Below are 19497 nucleotides of genomic sequence, written 5' to 3'. Positions count from 1 at the left end.
ATATAATATTCACAAGTATGTTTTTATTAGTGTATAATCACCTGGAAATAAGAATCGCTGTGTTTTCATCAGATCACCATGCTGAACCGCCATGTTTCTACAGTAGCCCAGAATGGACAAACCAAACACAGTCAACTGAAAATTCATCATCAGGAATTCTGATAAGTAATGAATTGTTTGATTAGACATCATCATTTTTGTTCATGTTCACCGGATCCAATTTTTCAAATGTGAGGATTATCTACCTTTATATCATTGTAAAGTGATTATATTTGGGTTTTGAACTGACATTTTATTGACTAAATGATTAATAGGATTGATCACCATAATGGTTGCTGACATATTTGCCTCCTAAAATATATTTTCATATTTAACTACGGGCTATAGTCAGATTGTTCTTTCATGTGGTGCATTTGGGTATTTGATGGATATGTTTCTCTCATATAAGTACACCAAGACAAGACAAAATGAATAAGAATTTCAGGTAGTTATATTTATATTGCATGATATTTACAGTGTAATACACAGTAATATACAGTAGAGTGCACAGCAGCATCATTTACATTTGCAGCTTTGATTTGGGAAATAGAATTTAATGTTTCTAAAGTCAAGCTTTGTAGTGCTATGAGAAATTCCATTCCCCTTTACAACTTCATAGGAAATGGTACTTTCCATCAGTATAAATAATATTGGCAAGTATAGCAGACAATAAATAAACATGGCAGCATCACATGGGCTGAATAAGATGTCAGTCTGAAAGCAGCAACAGTGCTCAGACTTTCAAAGGAAAGCGTTCTCCTCTTCACTACTGAAACCAAAATGTCCATCATGGTTTATACAGGCAGAGTTTTCCTCCTGGTCCTCCTGAACAGCTGGCTAAACCGTCGCCGGGCTGAGTTCTTCTCAGATGACTGCATCTGTTGGCTGTATAGATAAAAAATTCATGAAACAGGTCTGGAGCGAGGCATTGTGGAAAGCTGGGAGGAAGTGTGTTAGCTAAGGTTAATGAAAAAAAAGGGACAAAATGTTCAAGAGGAACAGAGGCACAGACTGAAAAATGAACTCCCACCAAAGCATCTGAGCAGCTACTGTGCATTAGCTCTGGACCACTGCGTCGTGGTGTGGCTTGCTGCCATGTTGGAGTAGCACAGACATTTCCTCAGAGCATCATGCATCATATGAGATTAATAATGCTGCCCCCCTTAGAGGTTACACTTCTCACCTCTTTACATCTTGCACAGCAGACTCCTCTCTTCCTAAAGACCCAAATCTTAACTTCCAGTTCTTGTTACTTTTAGTCATCTCCTCTTTTGTACGCTCCTGAAAAGACACCATAAAATATTCATATATTATTGAACCAAAATAATAGAAGATTATGAGGAGAAAAAAACACACGCTTTAGCCAGTATTTGGACTGTGTCTATTGCTTAACTACAGAATATGTATTTTGAGTGTATTCTACCTGTTTTTCACGGTCGTCCTCTGTTTTCTGCAGCAGGTCATCTGTACTCAGATGCTGCCCTCTGCAGTCCAAATTCAACTTTCCTGTACCAAGCACACACATACAATAATTTATCTACAGTACACATGACAAGATTTTATTCATATATATTATTATCAATTATTATTGAAAAATCTGTTATAATATATTGAATATACAAATCATATCAACACAAATGGAGGAAATGGAAAGGAACAGGTGGACTATGACTCACTTAAATGCAGTGTTGTAATAGTTGCGTCTGAAGCTGATCTCTGTCGAAAATGCCTGTGAGGATAATCTTTCTGCCGCTGTGGTTCACTGGAACTGGGCTCTGCACTTTCTGTCTTTTCAAGCCTTACACTTTCTGTATTTTCAGGCCTTCGACAAGAAGAGGGGACATCCTCAGCAGCTTTAGAGTCACTCTGATGGCCGTCGAGAGCCTTAAAGAGAGCCAAGTGATATTAAACACAATGCTGTCATAGTTTACTTCATACAGTATTAACCCTCCGGCTGCAAGATGGCATCTTGCCATCACCAGTTTGACAGGCTCATATCATGTTTATAAACCCAGGGGTGGAAACTGTGACAACTTCATAATTGCCCTTGCAAAGAGGCGATACATGAATGGCTCCACCTGGCTCACCTCCATGTCTTGATGCTCCCGCAGGGCATTCGTCTCCATCTGCAACGCTTGGTTGTGCATCTGTTTTCTGGCAATTTCCTCTAACATTTGGCACACCTGCTCCAAGTAGCAGAGCCCGGGACTCAGTCCTTTCCCCTCCTCCTCACGAAGGTCCTGCACAGATCATTGAGCACATTGAGCAAGAAAAGTGTTACCTTGTAGGACAGAATAAAAGTACAGTGTATACAGATTGAACAGCCCAAGCCTACTACCACCAGATGTTAAATGTATAACAAGGTAAAACAAAAAAAGAAGTAGCAAAATCTCACATTTAAAGCAAAAGCAACATGATATGTTCACTATCAAACACTGCGTCAATTCATTTTATGTTGATAATCTAACTCCATTCAGCACTAACTAGAACTGAATAAAAAAGAACAGAATTAGAGAGTAATATAATAATAATAATAACAATAATAATGTATATATATATATAGATCAGCCAAATGATGCTAAGAATAGATGTATGGGAGTTTTACATTTGTAATATCAGGATATGAATATGTAACAATGAAATTCTCAACCTGTTAAGTCAGAATATCCAGATTTGTTTGGCTGGATAATTTAAATATAATCACATGTAATTGCAAAATGATATAATTGAGTAACTGCGTCGACTTGGCATTGTTTGACTTCTCAGTGTTGCATTCATCAAAGCCTTTTAATCCTGGCTCTCATTCAAAAAACATGAACCAAGTGTGCACACACACCCAAAGACTAAAACAACAGTTACAGTAATTGAATACGACTTGGATGAAGAATCTATTTGTTTCAACACCTTTGTGAGTTGTCAACGTGACAGGATTTTCACTGCACGAACACTAACTCGTGGCAAATATGAAGAGGAACGTCTCCAATGTTGATTCACATTGTTGCTTAAAATCAAAATTCAAATCAAGGTTAATAACGCGTCTGCTGGATTTATCAAAAACCCCACACTCTGCTCAACTTCCTCCATGGCTCTCTCCATTCCTTTCATGCCTGTGGGCGTAAAGTCAACTGGGCAGACTGGTTTATGATCCCTTGCACCGCAGACTGACTTGTGACGGGTTGCCATCATGAAAGAGATCCTGTATGAGTAATGACATGCCTGTCCTACTTTACATTTGAGAGCAACTTGGTGTATTGCAACCCTTCAACTACGGCAAAGTATAGGCCTCACACCTCTGGGACTTTCTTTCAGGCCTTCCTTTAACATTTACAACCCTGTGAAAGCTGTGCAAGACCATACATGTTACTGGGAAATGTATGTAATCTGGAAACAGGTCCCCAAAAAAGCACAGAAAGAGACACATTATGTCATTTTTTGGATCTTTTCTGCTTTTCCAGAAATGCAAAATTCTTGGATATTTGAACAGTTTGGTTTGTGATATAAACAGTATCTCACCTCCAATCTTGTCTGAGCTGGCTGCCTGTTACAAATCATAGACATTGGTCGTCTGCACAACTGCCTCGTAGGCAATGATGGTTTGACTGTCCTCCTTATGCTAAAACTCTCCGACCTTTGACCCCTCACTAACTCCGATGTGTGCCGCTTGGGTAGAAAAGATGCTCCAGGTCGTCGCCTGAGCACCTCATCCACAGTGAGCGGCTCTGGCTTGTCCTTCAAGTGTTTAGAGTCAGTTCTCTGTAATGCTTCCTCCAGTTTTTGACTCAAGGCGGCGGAGCCCTCCTGAGCTCTGCTGGGACAGAGGCGCAGGGAGGAAGAGGAGGATAAGGAAGGCACAGGAGACTGTGATGTTGAGGCCGGAGTGAGTCTGTCGCCTTCCACTTCTGGTGTAAATGTGTCTATTTCTGCGTTATCCCTTGAGATGGAGCAGGATGTAGCGAGAAAGGAGAAGTCAGAGCTGGCTGTCTCCACTCCAGAGTCCACCGATTCTGAGCGCAGGTTGGTCCCCATGTCAGAGGAAGGTGTAGGAGAGTCTTCCTCATTATTTCCAGGCCATTCTGAGTCCGAACACTGGCCTCCTTCAGACACCCAGGCCTCCATGAGGTTTCCAAAGCTCCTGTATAGATTCATCTCCACACGTTTGCCCTCTGTTTGTCACACTTCTTCTGCTCCTGAACAGCAGCAGGTAAATGAGCACCGGTTGGGACGGCCCACGCAGTCATTAGCTGAGGTGAACTGATGATACAGAATTCAAAACATTCCCTCTGATCCGCCTCCGTTTCTTCACCACGCCCATCCTTTTAGCATCTGTCCTGTCACAGCGCGGAGCTGCATGTTGATACCTGCTCCTTCCTGTCACTAATTCCCAGGGAAAAAAAGTGACTCATCTGCAGTGTGAAATGTTGGATTTGTCCTCATACATGTAAGAAATCCAAGACAAAACAAGAACAAGCCATGACACGGTGACATTATCTGTGTATTTACAGACAGTACTTGGAATGAAACTTGAGTTAGTCTTCTCAGAAACAACAGAGGTGTTGTAAGGAAATGCTGATAGGTAAAATCCCATCAAAGATAAAACAACAAGTCCAGGGCCTGCCATTTAAAACTTTCCAACAAGTTGAGATGGAAACAAAACTCATGCTTTAACACAGCCTATTTGTTCATGGGTGTGAGCATATGAGAGGGGTAACATAATATGTCCAAATTCCTCACTGGATATACAGTCTTATGGTATGTGTGTTTGAGAAGGGGAACTGTTAGAAGAAATGCTGTTTCGTCATTTCAGCGAAATTATTCTGAGAGTAGGAATGTGGAGAATGAACACTCCTGTCTGCTGATTTCATCTACATTCCCCAGGTGAACAGTGACCGAATCGGATCAAACACAAAGGCTCATTCACAAAGTTACTTTGAGTCAGTGCTCCCTGTTATGTCTGGTTGTTGTCCTGATGAATGTTAACTGTGATTTAATTACTCCTCCATCCAGTCTACTTGGTCACTTTTGTGTCATTATGTGTTCTTTTCAGCAGACCAACCGGAATGAAATTGATTTATCTGTATGTGTTTAAGGATAGGTTTAGATTTTTTCAAGTTTGTTTTCACACACATTCATATCAGTGTCGTAGCTACAACTGAGGACACTGTGCTCATGTCCTCTGTATTTATAGGAGGCAGCTAAGGGGAAAAGTTACTGTACAAAAAACAAAAAAAAACAACAACAAACGGAATGGAAATGATACAAAAACAAACAAAACAAAAAATAAACACAAGTATTAGTCTATTAGCCTACGACTAGTGTGGAGACGGCTTTAAATAGGTAAATCAAATGTGCTAGAAGTACAACTGAACACTTAACTGAAACATAAAAAAAATATTTAATTTTAAAAACATGTAATTAACAGTTTTAAAATACATGCCTCCTTACAGGTTGTACGGTAATAAATAACAATTATTAAGTTATTTTATATTAATTATTATTAATTCATTTTTATTTATCTTTGTTTATTCATATTTTATTCATGTATTTAATTTTAGCAGTATTTGTACTTGATATATTTCAGTATACAGTCAGAATACTAGTTCCTCATCTTGTCGCTAGGGGTCGTTGTTGAGCATCTATGTATTTATTCAAAAAGTCACTTTGAACAACAACACCCTCCTCTTTTTCTAACACTCTTCATGTTTAGTCCTTTAGCTGAATTAAATTAAATAAAAAACGAATTAAAGATAATGAATGTTAATACAGAAATAAAGCACTCAGCTCTCTGAACTTCCACAGAGGTGTTACTTAGTGAGTCTGTCACAGAACACCACTGACCGCTGAGAGCTACACGCACTAGAAATGTATTTTATCTGCCACAAAATGTAAAATCCCCTCCACTACCACAGTATCAGGTCTCATAGCAAACAACAGTATTTGTGTCCTTACAGAGAAAAAAAAAGCTCTCTTTTTACACGTCAGTTTAAAGTCATCGAGCTCCATCAGAATGTTTGTGTTTTATTCTCTGTAGCAACCAGCAAACACCGCGGTCATCCGGCGACCTGCTGCAGCCTCCTGTGGGACCAGTATGGAGAAATACGCCCCTAAATTCAGCAAAGTTCTGGTCACCCCTGATCCACATTATATACCGGGGTAAGTACAAGCCTCCTGACACGAGAGTCGGTTTGACATAGCCATTTTATGTTGATATTGAAGGTAAAATAATAGTGTTGCATGACTGCGCAGGGCTTCTTCTTGTTACTGTTCAATTTATGTGTGCCAGGAGACCAGGAACATGTCAAATAATATGTTATATATATAAAATATATAAACACAGAAATCACAATGAATATATACCGTATATAATGTTATTGTATCTATTGATTTGATTAAAGTTTGGTCCGAGTAAGTTAGTGTTAAATCTAGGCTATATGGTATTGTTGCAGCTTTATCTGTTGGTGTTATTGTTTGTACTGTTGGTTTGTGAAAGCCAGTGTAACGTTAATACAATAGTAAAGTTTTGGGATAAAACAATTGTGTTATTGTATCCAAACAAAATATGACGATAATGTAACAGTAAAAGTAGCATTTCCCCTCTACATAGTTCTGTGTTCAATCTGTTAAATGTAGATATATATAAGTTTATATACATATAAATTTAACTAATGCTATCTTATTGTTTCCAGCTCTGAAGCTGAGGCACTACAGGTGCTGGAGATTGTTTACCCCAGACTCTATTGTTTACAGGTATGCAGGCTATTGTCCACAGCTGAAGTACAGTATGGGGAAGTCTTACGGCCAGCTCACTGCCGAGCTGCTGACCAGTCCTAAAGTGAGACACTCCAATCGTCTGGTCCTCCACACGGGTCTCATCCCCTCCACAGAGTCCGACCCTGCTCCGGCACTGGGAACCCTCCCTGACAGTAACTTGAAGATGATACCAGGATACACAGGTAGGTATCACACACTAGTGTTAGTAGGGAGGGGGGAGGGTCAACACCTGGTAACTGAACCCCTCATGGAAAATTATTTTATACTGGGAACAAAAACTAGTACAAAGTTGGGTCACTTTTAATTGTACAAGTTGTTAATAAGATCAATACACAATAATAAAAGACGACAAGCCTTTATGTGAGTTTTCACAAGACCATGACAACGTGAGAATAATCTCTGTCCACTTGTTAAATTATTAAGTATAACTGACTAATGAAGTGGAACAGTGTTGAAAATTAAGATAACATAGACCAAACAGCCATATTTGTAGCAGTGTAGCAGTCCAGTGGCGATTTCAAAGTAAAAGGTCTTTTTTTTTAATGCTGATATTGCTTTTTCAAACTCTGTGGAAATATTTGGCAGAAAAAAAGGTCAGTTCACCCAAATTACAAAAAAAAAAAAACACACTATGTGTTCTGACTTTCCTCACCAATATATATTCTGATTTGGTTTTATTTGTTCTATTTTTTCAATCACAACATAAAAAGCAAAGTCCTGGTTACTTTGGATAATCCACAGACATCACTGTGATCTCTTTTCATTGGAAATAGTTTGTGCATTAGAAATAGTCTCTTTGTTCTGTGGCACTTGTGGATTCAGCCCCCCAGGTGCCGCCATGTATAAAAGAATATATGTGCCACCTTAGACGCCCTTATTGTAGATAAAACATGATAATGTGCACTTTCAGGTGCCCTTTCAGTGGAGAGAAAAGGATGAAGTGCCCTCTAGGGAGCTAATCCTAACCCTGACTAAATTGTTTCACCATAAATACCTAATTTATAATAATAATGATACCTTTTTGCCCCTGCCCCCTCCAACAGTCCGCCACTGTTCTGTGTATTATCCAGAGTAACAGAGACACTGTTTCTGGAAAGAACACCTGGCACAAATATCTATTCACCTCCATTTGAGTGGATGCAGTAATCCCAGAGACAGATATCTCAAAACCTGAGCGAATAAAACCAAAACTATCTCCATGGCTAGACACCAGAAGAACTTCAGATGCATTACTTTAGTGTTCTTCATGCTTGTTGCTGTTTCAGGCTTCATTCCAAAAAGACAGAACTACTTTGCCTGCAGCTATTCTGAAACATGTCGTAAAGCGATGTCAGAGTATTACCGAGAAGGGCGTCCGAAGATCCAACGGCAATCAACAGCACTGCCACCTGTTGTGAACTACACCAACCAACATTCTGAAGTAACACACACACACACACACTCTGGCTCTATCACTCTCCCTCTCACTATATTGTCCACACACACACACACACACACACACACACACATACACATACATGTTGACATGGCGCCTCTGAATAGGTACACACTTGTTTAATTATCCATAGTGGAACTCCAGTGTCAGTTCACTGTAATGTAATCCACCCTAAAAAAGACTGAGAGGTAAAACTGATGAGCTTTCCAGAAGGACTATCCACAGATTCACTAATTATGTCTCTGAGATTCACATTAATTAACCCTTTTAGATAATTAAGAGGAAATATCAGCTTCATAATCCATATTCTTATGGCACAAATTTCCATTCACTTCTCTGAACCTTTACTGGAATAGGTTTTCATTAAATCTGTGTTTTTCTTGGTATTTTATGCTATGTAGTTTCCTGTACAAACCTTCTGTTGAGGCTTATACACAGGTTTGGTCATAGTTTGTATGACCTCTGACCCTGACAAGAGTCATTGTATGTTTTAATGTTTCTCTGTTATCTTTTGGCCCAGAAACCAAAACCCACTTCTACAGTAATCTCCAACAAAGTGCTCTCTTTTGAGCCCTTGAAGCCCTTCACCCCCCCTGGAATACCATATTTAATGGATGACGATGACCCGCACAAGTACTTTATCTCAGGTACCACAAAGACAACTTTAACAGCTGTTTCTCCTCAAGTGTAATTGGCCTTAAATCTTTTTTTTGGCAGCAGAAAAATGCTGTGAACAGCAGTTGGAGACAAGTTTCACTCTGCTTTTAGCTCTTGTTTTGATCTCAACTCACTTCTGAAGAAGATATCTGGCTCTTAAGCCACTAAAAGCAAACTCTTACATATAGATGTAGAAGTAGAAGTAGAAAAACTCCACAATAAGATGACAGATGTACACCTCTGAAATATGATTGGCTTATAAAATAGTTTGTTGTCACAATTAGTTGTGAACATGTCCATCAAACACAGATGCAACAGTATCATCCCATTGGACTCCTGACAAATACAAAGTAACATTCACTTTAGAAGAAGAAAAATATCTGCCTCTTTAGCTGCTTTGTGTATCTGCAGTTTGGTGCTGGCAGGTAGAGTTCAGTGGGTTTTTAAGAGCTTTTTTTGTTGCTAAAAACGGCTGGTTGCTGTGGCTGGAAAAGAAACCGCAGACAAAACCAAAACAAGGAGCTAACAGACTAAAATGCTGTGCTGAACTGCAGAAATTAGTTGATATTCACTAGTGTCATTTTAAATTATCCCTTTCATATTGCACATATGGTTATTTAGGTTAATATATAATATTGATGCTGGCTTTTACACTTGTTTTCTTTGCCAGAAAATTGCTAAAACACTCACTTCTTTTTACAGGTTTTACAGGGCATGTGCCAAAATCTCGCTTCTTAATTGGCAAAAGTTACCCCATCACCACCAACCAGGCACTGATCCAGTTTGGGAAGCAGCAGCGAAATGACCCCACATTCCTACACATCCCCGGGGAAAATGAGAGCACAACTTCCATGCCCAAGATCTATCAATCAAACAGGGGCGTGGTCCCGTCATTCACAGGACACATCCCAGGTCTGTCAGCCTCGTGATCAGCTATTTTATAATCACTCTGCCAGTGTTTACAAGTTCAAGCATGTCTAACTCCACACTATCCCATAGGATACCAGTTTATGTATGGACATACCTTTGGTCAACTTTCCCAGAATGCACTGGAAAAGAGCGGCATCAAGAGGACCGTTCGGTCATAAAGACGTCATACACTTCAATAAAATGGTGTAAGAACTTATTTATCAGTTTGTGCTGAATTGGAAATAATATCTGGCACACGAATAAGCATTTGTACTTTTCACAGCTTACAAGGAGAAGAAGACAAAACAAATATGTTAAGTCTTTATTGACAGACTTTGATTGTCACTGGGCTTTAGAGGAAGCATTCAGAGGTTGAGAAAATGATGCTGGGTGGAATAACTTCACAGACGTCACATTATTGCGGTACATTAAAAATGATCTATTTAACAAATGCAGAGAACACGTTTTCTCTCCGTTCCTCCAACCACCAGTCTATCAAAATATACCTGACACACATTGAAATACCTGAAACAGCCACAAGATGGCTTATATTTGTGCAACTGAACAAACCTCACTGGAAGACATACTAAATACCAACCACACACTTTAAATTTCAGTACCTGAAAATGTCCAAAACTCTACAGCTATAAAAACATTAAGGGGAAATTAAGAGATCTCGTACTGAAGCACTGTACTGTATGTTTGTATTAACTCATGCACCTACAGTTAATCCATGCTAGGAATTTGCTCAAGAAAGCAAACACTGACCAATCCACAGGGCTGGTGTGTCACACATTTGGCACTAATAAAAGTGTACTGCTTACTTTTTTTCCCACCTATAGATGAAAGGTACAGCTATGGAGACAATGTTAGTGACTTATGAGAAATGTATATATTGCACCACAAGAATATCCAACAGTCTACAGCAGGTCAATATTCACATTTTGTGATTGATATTCGCCAACAGGATACAATACAAAGGAGAGGAACAGGTAACACAGGCACCGATTTACAATTATTCCAGAGAACAATTGCAAATGGGGAACTGGCCCTCATTCATCAAGCTATTTCCTGGAAAAGAGCTCAGGATCTACTATGGAAATGATCTTCTGACTGCATTCATGAGGCTTCATCACACAACTAAGATGAGCACAAATTACAAAAGTTAGACTGATAAAACTACAACTAAGGGACATTTTGAGATTGGGAGCTGTTACGCCAGGAGCCAGTTGCACCAGCTGTTTAAGCTAAACCCAGTTATAATGCAGGCGAGTGTTTACTAAGTGGAGTGCATCGCTACATTAAAACAGGTTGCACCACACACTAGGTCTTACTTCACATATTTACACCCAACTTTAAGGTGTAACTGTAGCATTAGCTAACACAACCCACTGACAAAACTAATGTTAGCCTGCTAATATCTGACCTGTTTAGGAGATAATATTAAATATGGTCAACAGTTAATCAAAATGCTTTCTAATAATAACTTAACCTGGTAAGATTTTAAGTTACCTCAAAAAGTTATGCTAACGTCAAACTAAAAGTCTAGCTAACTAGCCTCTGTTAGATTAGCATAATCGGATATTTCCCACTCATTCTAAACTATGTAAATACTACTAACTCTAAACACATTTCTCCATGTGTGCACACAGTTATACCCATCATGTACAAAAGATTATTAATTAAACTTAGATTGGATCCTAAAATTGTTCATTCTGGCAGTTATGCTACAGCTAGTGATGCTACAGTGACTTCCTGTTGACAAAGTTGTTTGCTTTAGATTGGACAGGGCTACAGATGTTTTCTGACACATTATAATAAATTATTAATAAAAAACAATTAAGTTATTGTGGTCCAACCGGATTTCTTTGGAAACTCAAAGGACACACAAACTTAATAATGCATTCACGAATAGCTGGTGCAACGCAAAACTTGATGAATGCGGACCATCGCCAAAGCTGTTACTCCTGTGTTTCATGTGCTTTCTGATCAGTTTAGCAGTGTGATCGGGCACTGTGTTTGTATGATCATGCAGTTAAGAGTCTTTTGTCATTACAGTAAATAGCCTCCACTTAGTTTTCAGAAGTCCTTGTCAGTCTGAGCTCCTCCTAGCTTCATTGACCTGATGGATTGAGCCAATAGTCCCAGCTGTGATCTGTCCAAATGCAGCCACTGTGATGGTCGCCTGTAAAGCAATTATAAAGAGTTATTGGTTACGAGTTGAGTTTCAGTGTTGGTCTTCCACCAGTCTAGATCATATTCTTACAAATAAAAAAAAAAACCAAGATTAAAGGTAATATATATGAGTTTTAAAACATAATATGAAGTATTGTGAAAGTCAAACAACAGGATCTCAATGCTGGTTTCTACCTTCTGGTTTGTGCTCCAGTGTGACTCTGAGAAACGGTCTCTGTCCTGGTGGTAGTAGCAGCTCCTCCAAACAGTTTGGCCCAGCGAAGCCAACCCTGAGGACTCTCAGCCTGGACACAAGTTGATGCATTTGGGGTCTCATTGTCTTTCTGTCCCCTCCTCTCTTCTTGCCTGCTGTCCATACTTATTTGAGACCAAGTATCTGCATTATTCTGGCTACAGTCCTCCCCTTCAACCACACCACCCATAAGGTCAGACTCTTTTGGCCACCACTCTGGAATAGGAGCTAACAATGGACTCCTGCTGTTCTGCATCCCGCTGCAATCCTGCTTGATGAAATTCTGAGAACTGAGACACTCTTGGTGCTGCAGATGTGTCTCGTGTGAAACCTTAGTTTGCTGACCGCTGCGGCTGCTGTCTACCTTTTTGTCAGCTTGCAGTAACGGCCAGCTGGTCACAAGGAGGGCTGAGCAAGGTGGAGGCGGAGAAACACCCTCCTCCTCTGAACACAGCTGTCTGTTACGTAACAGTCGGGGCTCCAGGAGCAAATTGAGGTCAAAGGGCAGCACAGAAAGCGGCTGCAGCAGAAGTAGCAGCTCCTGAAACAAGGGCTGACACTGACTCAGTGACATGGACAGGAACCCCCAAGAATGGTAGTATGTCGTCACCACATCTGAGGAGACAGTAATGGGTGTGAACACACAAAGACACACACATATGCAATAGCTTGTTGGTAAGTATTGGAATCACACTTTTGACCTGATAGAGGTGCTAAATGAATCAATAGTTGTTCAGATATTTGAGCGTGGGTCAAACTGACTGACCAACTGACTGTCCCACCGACATTGTCATTGACATTGTACCTCGCTGCTGCAGTGTTGTGTGGCCAAAATAAAAGGTACAGTATATTGACTGTGCGCTCACCTTTTTGACTCTGAAGGTGACTGAGCCAGAATTCCAAAGCTCTCAAGCTGAAAGAGAGCAAACAACCAACGAAAGATAAATGCTTACATGTGCATTACCATTTGTTAGCATCATAAGTATTATCAAAGGTAGTTTTGGTACTTACTTAAGCAGGCCCATGATGAAGGCTCTCAGTCTCATGCAGTGGCTGGTGAGCTGGGGACATAGTTTGATTTTGGAGACCAGGCTGTGAAGGACCTTGGTGGATGGACCTGTCGCAGTGTTGGAGAGAGACCAAACAGAGTTGATCAAAGAGCCCACAACACACAATGTACCACAAACAATGCTGCTGCACCAAGCCACAGCCATCTGCTTGGCAAACTGATGCAGAAGTACATTTATTTCCCTTGAATCATGATCACTGGTGACATTTACCGATCCTAGTAGAGACTTCCACCACGCTCCAGGAGTGGTTGCGACGCTGCCCGATGATGAGATCCAGTTTGTGGTCCCTAAGACCGTCCTCTAAAATATTCTGAATCGTTGGACACAAATGTTCCAGGACCAGACCGGCGATTGTGGGGCTGCGAGAGCTGTTACCCAAACGCATCTGTGGCAGAAGGAGAGAAATATGTAGAGTATTTCCTGCTGACACAAGTAATTTGACTCTAGTCCAAGAATGTAAGTAATTTCAGTTTGGCACTTTTCCATTGTGACACATCTTTCCAGCTGCTCGGCTCTGCCAATTCATACCTTTTCTTCGGGGTCTCTGCTGCTGCCAAAATGAGCCATGATCAAATCCACCGCCCTGCTCACAGACCTCAGCAAACCTAGAGACAATGGACGAGGAAAGAGGTTGGACGAGCTGAAGCTGTAATTAATGCTTCAAGCATTGTTTGGGCAGAGAAAAAAACCTTACCTTGCAAAACCCCCATCTCATCATATTTTCATCAAATAAGATGCTAGTGTGGTGGGATGGGTTTAACTAACTAATTGTTTCTGGTAAAAATGAACTTGTTTTTTAAGTGATTTTTTCTGTTCCGTCTTGTTTGAAGATACTAAAAGAATTTCTAGAGAATTCCTTAAACATGGTGATTTGTATTGGAAATAAGTGGAAGTTATGTTATTGCACTGGAAGGTTTTTTTTAAAACTTGTTTTAAGAAAGCAAGACTCAATAAAGAAAAAAATACTTTTCACCTCACTAACTGGGTCAATGCATATAAAACATGGGAGAATGCTTTCTGGGTTAATTATTATATTGCAGGAATGCAAATGTGAATGAGAACTGAAGATGAAAAAGTCAGGTTTTCATTTTAGCAGCGACCCTCATTGACTTGCTTTCCCCTGACTTTCTTTCTCCATCTCTTACTGGCTAGCCTCAGCAAATGTCACGGTAAATTCTTTATGCATGTTGATGCCGCCTGCAGTGCTGCACCACACTGACTCTTAACCAGTGCTCTAAATGTCTCCAGCAATGATTACCCAGCGAAAAAGGCACACATTTATGTAATCATATTCGCACCAAGTGGCCCATATGGTAGCGCTAAAACAAAATGATTAGGTGTGTTATAAATCATTAACACTGTTTCTACTGCATCATCCTCCCTCTCGTCCTCTCTTGGAGCTTGCAGTCGCACACACATAGGCTACAGAGCAGAAGGCTCGGCCAATCCTGTGCAGGGAGAGTTAAAAATAGGTCATGTTTGAGAGGAAGCCCCTTCAGGGTATTGAAGGCACTGCTGCAGCACAGTGAGTTTTTACTGCTGCTCTCAACAGCTTATCACTGAATAGACAATACACTCAAGGAGGAATCCAGTCATTACTGCAACTGGGCCACTTTTGACTCTATTCAGCCTTCAATGTGTGGCATATAATGCATGTAACATCATGTTTTACACAAACTGATATAGCGTATCAGTCATTCAATGGCCTCACCTCTCCTCTGAAGATGGCTGATAGACATGGACTCATAAGATGTATCGGGTGAGAGGCAGAACTCTGTGGGCGGCCTGTCACTCAGGATCAGAGATTCACTGTGTTGACTCTGGCTCTGCTTCCCACTGAGCCCAGCAGAGTCCTGGATATGCTGTGGGTGCAGCCCAGAAGCAGCCAAAGATAGCCAGGAACTCAAAGAGGAGAGAGGAGCTACTGTGGAAAAGGCAGCTGTGAAACTACCGTGAAAAATGCCAGAGTCAGCTGCAGGTGCGGCCCGGTGCTGAGGGAACCTCTTTTCTGGTTGTAAGCTTGTGGGAGGAGACAGGGACACCTGCAGGTTTGGGTGATGGCTGTCAGTGGTTAGGGGCAAAGTGGGTGGTGTATGGGAGAATATGGAATGGTAGGAGGTGTGGCCCTGGGATTGATTAGGACTTTTGGGCTCAGTGTTGGCATGGCTCTGCTCAGGGGTGAGGTTAATAAGATCCTGGTAGGTGTGTATTTTAACAAGGCTGGACTGATTTGGGGCTGGGGTCAGATTTAAAAAAGTGTTAGTTTTGCACGAGTATGGGCTTGTTTTATCTTGCACCTGAACCAGTGTGGGCTTTGGGTTGATGTAAGTTGGATCCAGGCTGCTTTTCGATATACACGGACTCGGGCGTCCTTGGCTTCTGCTGGACTGGCTCCATGTGTGCCTGCGGCTGAAGCACTCTGGGCTCGGCGTGCAAGTGGAGCAAGTATCAGAGCTCGAAGGAGCCTCCAGGAAGACGGGGTAGTGGCTGCCCATTGGCGATAGCTGAAGATTAGAGAAGCATTGACTCCTTTTGCCCTTGAACTTGAAGCCTGTTTGGGAGCTACCAGACTTGCTGCTCTTCTGATTCATGTACTGCTCAAGAAGACAGCCCAAGTGCTGGGTCTGGGGTTTGTCTGCGGGGACCAGGACAAAGGGCTGGATGGGCAGCGAGGTTGGTCTCTGGGCCTTACTGTAGCGCACCACTGCATTTTCCAATGCACATGCTCCTGAGATGGAGGCACAGGATGGTATAAGAAGAAGAATAGTTGGAACAGATGTTAGATGTTTTTCAGGCACTGTGTATTTGTGTATTTTGCACTCCACTTATAAAACCAAGCAACACACAAAAAAAATCTATTATTTATTGCCTTACCCTTCTCAGCAGCATCACAGTGCTCCTGGTCCAGAGCCACAGATGGTTGTGTGGATGCAGCGCTTGTGTCTTGGCATTTACTGCTATGTGGGCTACACTGACTGGGGCACAGCGAACAGGGTGTGTGGGAGAAGTTTTGGATGCTGTCTGTATGTTTCTTCCTGCAGAGGGCTTTCTCAGTGGAGGTGGTGGCAACTTGGTAATCATAGGTCTGAAACCCATAGCAGTCAAGCGCGGTGCTGCACTGTGCAGAGGAGAAGCTCTTTTCCTTTTGTTGATCCTCTTTCTCCTGATGGTGATACAGGAAAAAGAGAACTGCTTAGGTTTATACAACCAAATCTGTAAAAATCGATGTTTATCTATCTACAGTAGATCATCTAATTCAGTAGTAGGAGAGACGCTGTTTTATTATACACTACCTTTTTGACTTCGATGTGTTGTTCTTCTTTCTTATGATCAACAAAGAGGTGCTCAGCTGGCGGAAAGGGGCTACTTCTGCACTGACCCTCGGGGCAGTTGGTGTGGCTGGACCAGGCTGGGCTGGGCGACTGGGAGGAGAGGTCACAAGTCACCAGCTTGTAGTACTTCTGGTTGGTCCCCATGGCCAATGAGGCCTGGCTTTGGAGACAGGCAGTCAGGTCTGATACCTCCAGCGAGGAGAGACCTGGGGGTAGCGGCTCCAGGGAGTAAAGGTTGCAGTTAGAGTCGAGGCCCTGAGGAGACCAGCAGGAAGCGGAGGGCGTCATGTCAACCTCCTCTTTGGAGGGAGAGTAAACTGTCACGTCATGGTGTTGGAGGCCCTCAGCTGGAGTCTTGGGAACAGGTTGGAGGTTGAGGAACACAGATCCCTCAGATACCTGACAGGGATCAACTGCAGGACTGCTGAGGTCATGAGGCGTGGCAGGGTTGTTGCTCTTGTTATAGATAGTGCAGAAGTTAACCAAGACGCCATCGGAACTGTTACAGGAAGAGTCGCTGACACACTCTGCGTGACCGTTGGAGAACAGCTCTGGAAAACAATTGTGTTGTTGGTGGATGCAGCAGGACACGTTATCCTTCAGTCTGTCTGAGTCCTGCTCTCCATACGCTGTGATGCCAGATCTGCTCACATGAAAGCACTGGCATTCAGTGTGCAGTGAGTCCAGCTGGTTGGGCTGGTTAGAGAGCCGCTCTCGGTCGCTCTCAGTGCCCAACATGGTCCCTTCGTCGCTCCATTCACTGTCCACCTTCCCGTGGGACACACAATTTCTGGCACCATTACTTAGAGGCCAGTTGGAATTTCCATGCAACACAAAAGATGAGTCCTCATGATATCTGTGTAGATTACCTCCATCACTATCTTCATCTTCCTCATCCTCATCCAGCTCTATGTTGGGAAGGAATGAGTTGTGCAACCGCAGGCTGCCTCTGGCTCCAGAGCTTTCCTTCTTCAGATGGGAACTCGTCTCCTCCGGGGACGAGTTGGAGTCGTACCTCCCGCTGCTGTCACTGCCCCCCTCCTCCTCCGCCCGGTCCTCATTGAGACTACTGTAGCTGCTGGAAAAAGGTCTACGGCCACCGGCGAAGGCATGCTCTCGGTTCAGCGAGTCTTGTTCTGGTAGGGACACAGCTCGGGTCAGACCCACTGAGCACAGCCGGCCAGGCCTCTTGGCCGAGCTGCACAGGGCCTGGACAGGAAGTTGCCAAGTGGGAAGCTGCACCACAGGGAAGTGGCACGCTATCAGGGTGTCCCCTGAGAGACTGGATGTTCCAATCATACTGCTGGAGGAGGCTGGTCCATGGAAACTGTCTCCATGTTCCTAAAATTAAACCCTGAAAGCACAGAATAGAAAACAATCACTGATAAGAGCGCTGGATCTTCTTTGAATGTGGTATCAGTGGAGGAGAAACAGATTCACATCTATGCAAGAGTACAGAGGAAGATTATATGTGTGGATATATAAAATACATGCAACAATCAGTTACTACCACTGCTACTGTGTACTGAACTTGAACACAGTTTGTTTTTTAAAGTGTGGTGAAAAATGCATTAAATGTGAATATACCAAAGAGAATTATAAATGCATGAAATAAGTCACAGCTGTTTTGGCTCTATGACAAACTGTTCCTGTAACATTAAAGCTGAACACAGTATTCGACTTTATATTTAGCACAGTTGGACCAATAAGACGTGTTTTAATGCTGCATGTTAAAGTAAGCTGGATAGATTGTATGCAACAACAAAGATACAAAGTGTTTATGTTGATCTCCCTGTGGATCTGCTTCTTGATTTTTTCTCAGTTTTAATGCCCTCAGTGGCCTTTCTTGCTGTAATGCCGCGCTCAGGGACCTAATTATAGATTTTAGTTAAAAACGTGTCTTTAATTCTGGGCTTAAAAACATCCCAACAGAACAGAAACGATAAAAGAATAACATAAAATACAACTGCAAGCTACTGCTGTCAGTGTTCCTCCAGTCAAAGTCCTACTCTGTTGCCTGCTCCTGGCTCTCAGCACAGCCTACCCTCCATATTTCAGTCAACCATTAATAAACTCCTCCTCTCCCTGCCCGGGCCAACCACAGTCTCTCACAGTTACTCAGCTGCTCTGTAACTAGGGCAGCTGCACTGCAGAGATGCTCCGCTGGCACTGCTAAGAGTAAATACATTTTCACATCAGTTTAGTTAATTCAACGTGTTCTCCCATATTCGTGCTCATTGCTCCTGATTTTACAGACATCAGGAACCAGGCAGCATTATAATGATCATCAGACTATTGCTAAGTTTAAAAAAAAAGTAATTACAAACCCTCTGTAAACTCTGCACATATAATATTTACCCACTGGAGAGACAAAGAAATCAAAGTGAATGAATATTAAATAATCCATTGAAGTTATCAGTAATAATTAATGTTGCTAGGGATAGAACCACGCAGCATTTACTAATATCTGCCTTCAGCAGTGTAACATAGCTCTGTTTCGGGCTTTGTTATGTCTCTACGTCAGGCAGCCATCAGTCCAGAGATGCCAGATTGTTGTGCTACTGTCTGGACCTGATGACCATGAAGAGGTAATCCTCTTTATCATCACATCGCGACGATAAACAACATCCTTACCATGGCAACAAACAGTAAACACCCGATCAGAAATACCATCCCTAATAAACTGGGTTAATCTATGTTTATGGTGCGACGTTAACGCGAAAACAGAACCAAGAGGGGAAGTTACATTAGAAATTGTAGCCAGATGACACTTTATGTAGTTGAATAATGTGAATTATGCATGTTCCTCTGCAGCTAAATGTGCCATTAAAGGCTGGCAGAGTACTCTCTTCATCTTCC

At 41.9% G+C, this 19497-nt stretch overlaps 3 protein-coding genes across 3 annotated transcripts; 1 reads left to right on the top strand and 2 right to left on the bottom strand.

The window, feature by feature from the left end:
- Positions 1-541: 541 nt before the first annotated feature.
- On the bottom strand, positions 542-4214 carry si:dkey-106l3.7. The gene is made up of 6 exons (XM_035668119.1): positions 3553-4214; positions 2127-2279; positions 1716-1923; positions 1463-1545; positions 1223-1320; positions 542-924 (listed from the first exon to the last, which is right to left on the bottom strand). Exons 1-6 carry the CDS (start codon positions 4183-4185, stop codon positions 834-836), a joined length of 1266 nt encoding a protein of 421 aa, XP_035524012.1. The 5' UTR covers positions 4186-4214; the 3' UTR covers positions 542-833.
- A 1859-nt stretch (positions 4215-6073) lies between these two features.
- fam166b (family with sequence similarity 166 member B) lies at positions 6074-10010 on the top strand. Its single transcript, XM_035667444.1, has 6 exons — positions 6074-6189; positions 6784-6989; positions 8073-8227; positions 8763-8889; positions 9602-9811; positions 9899-10010. The coding sequence occupies exons 1-6, from the start codon at positions 6125-6127 to the stop codon at positions 9985-9987; spliced, it is 852 nt and encodes a 283-aa protein (XP_035523337.1). The 5' UTR covers positions 6074-6124; the 3' UTR covers positions 9988-10010.
- Position 10011: 1 nt separating this feature from the next.
- On the bottom strand, positions 10012-17985 carry LOC118332257 (iporin). The gene is made up of 9 exons (XM_035667442.1): positions 16600-17985; positions 16181-16469; positions 15018-16034; positions 13835-13911; positions 13517-13691; positions 13248-13353; positions 13103-13149; positions 12179-12851; positions 10012-11993 (listed from the first exon to the last, which is right to left on the bottom strand). Exons 1-9 carry the CDS (start codon positions 17935-17937, stop codon positions 11888-11890), a joined length of 3828 nt encoding a protein of 1275 aa, XP_035523335.1. The 5' UTR covers positions 17938-17985; the 3' UTR covers positions 10012-11887.
- Between the last annotated feature and the right edge of the window lie 1512 nt (positions 17986-19497).

Source organism: Morone saxatilis, unplaced genomic scaffold (assembly GCF_004916995.1).
Source record: "Morone saxatilis isolate NCDOM2014 unplaced genomic scaffold, NCSU_SB_2.0 Contig21, whole genome shotgun sequence".
Taxonomy (NCBI): domain Eukaryota; kingdom Metazoa; phylum Chordata; class Actinopteri; family Moronidae; genus Morone; species Morone saxatilis.
The sequence above is the reverse complement of the archived record's forward strand: the minus strand, read 5'-3'. Positions and strand labels throughout refer to the sequence as shown.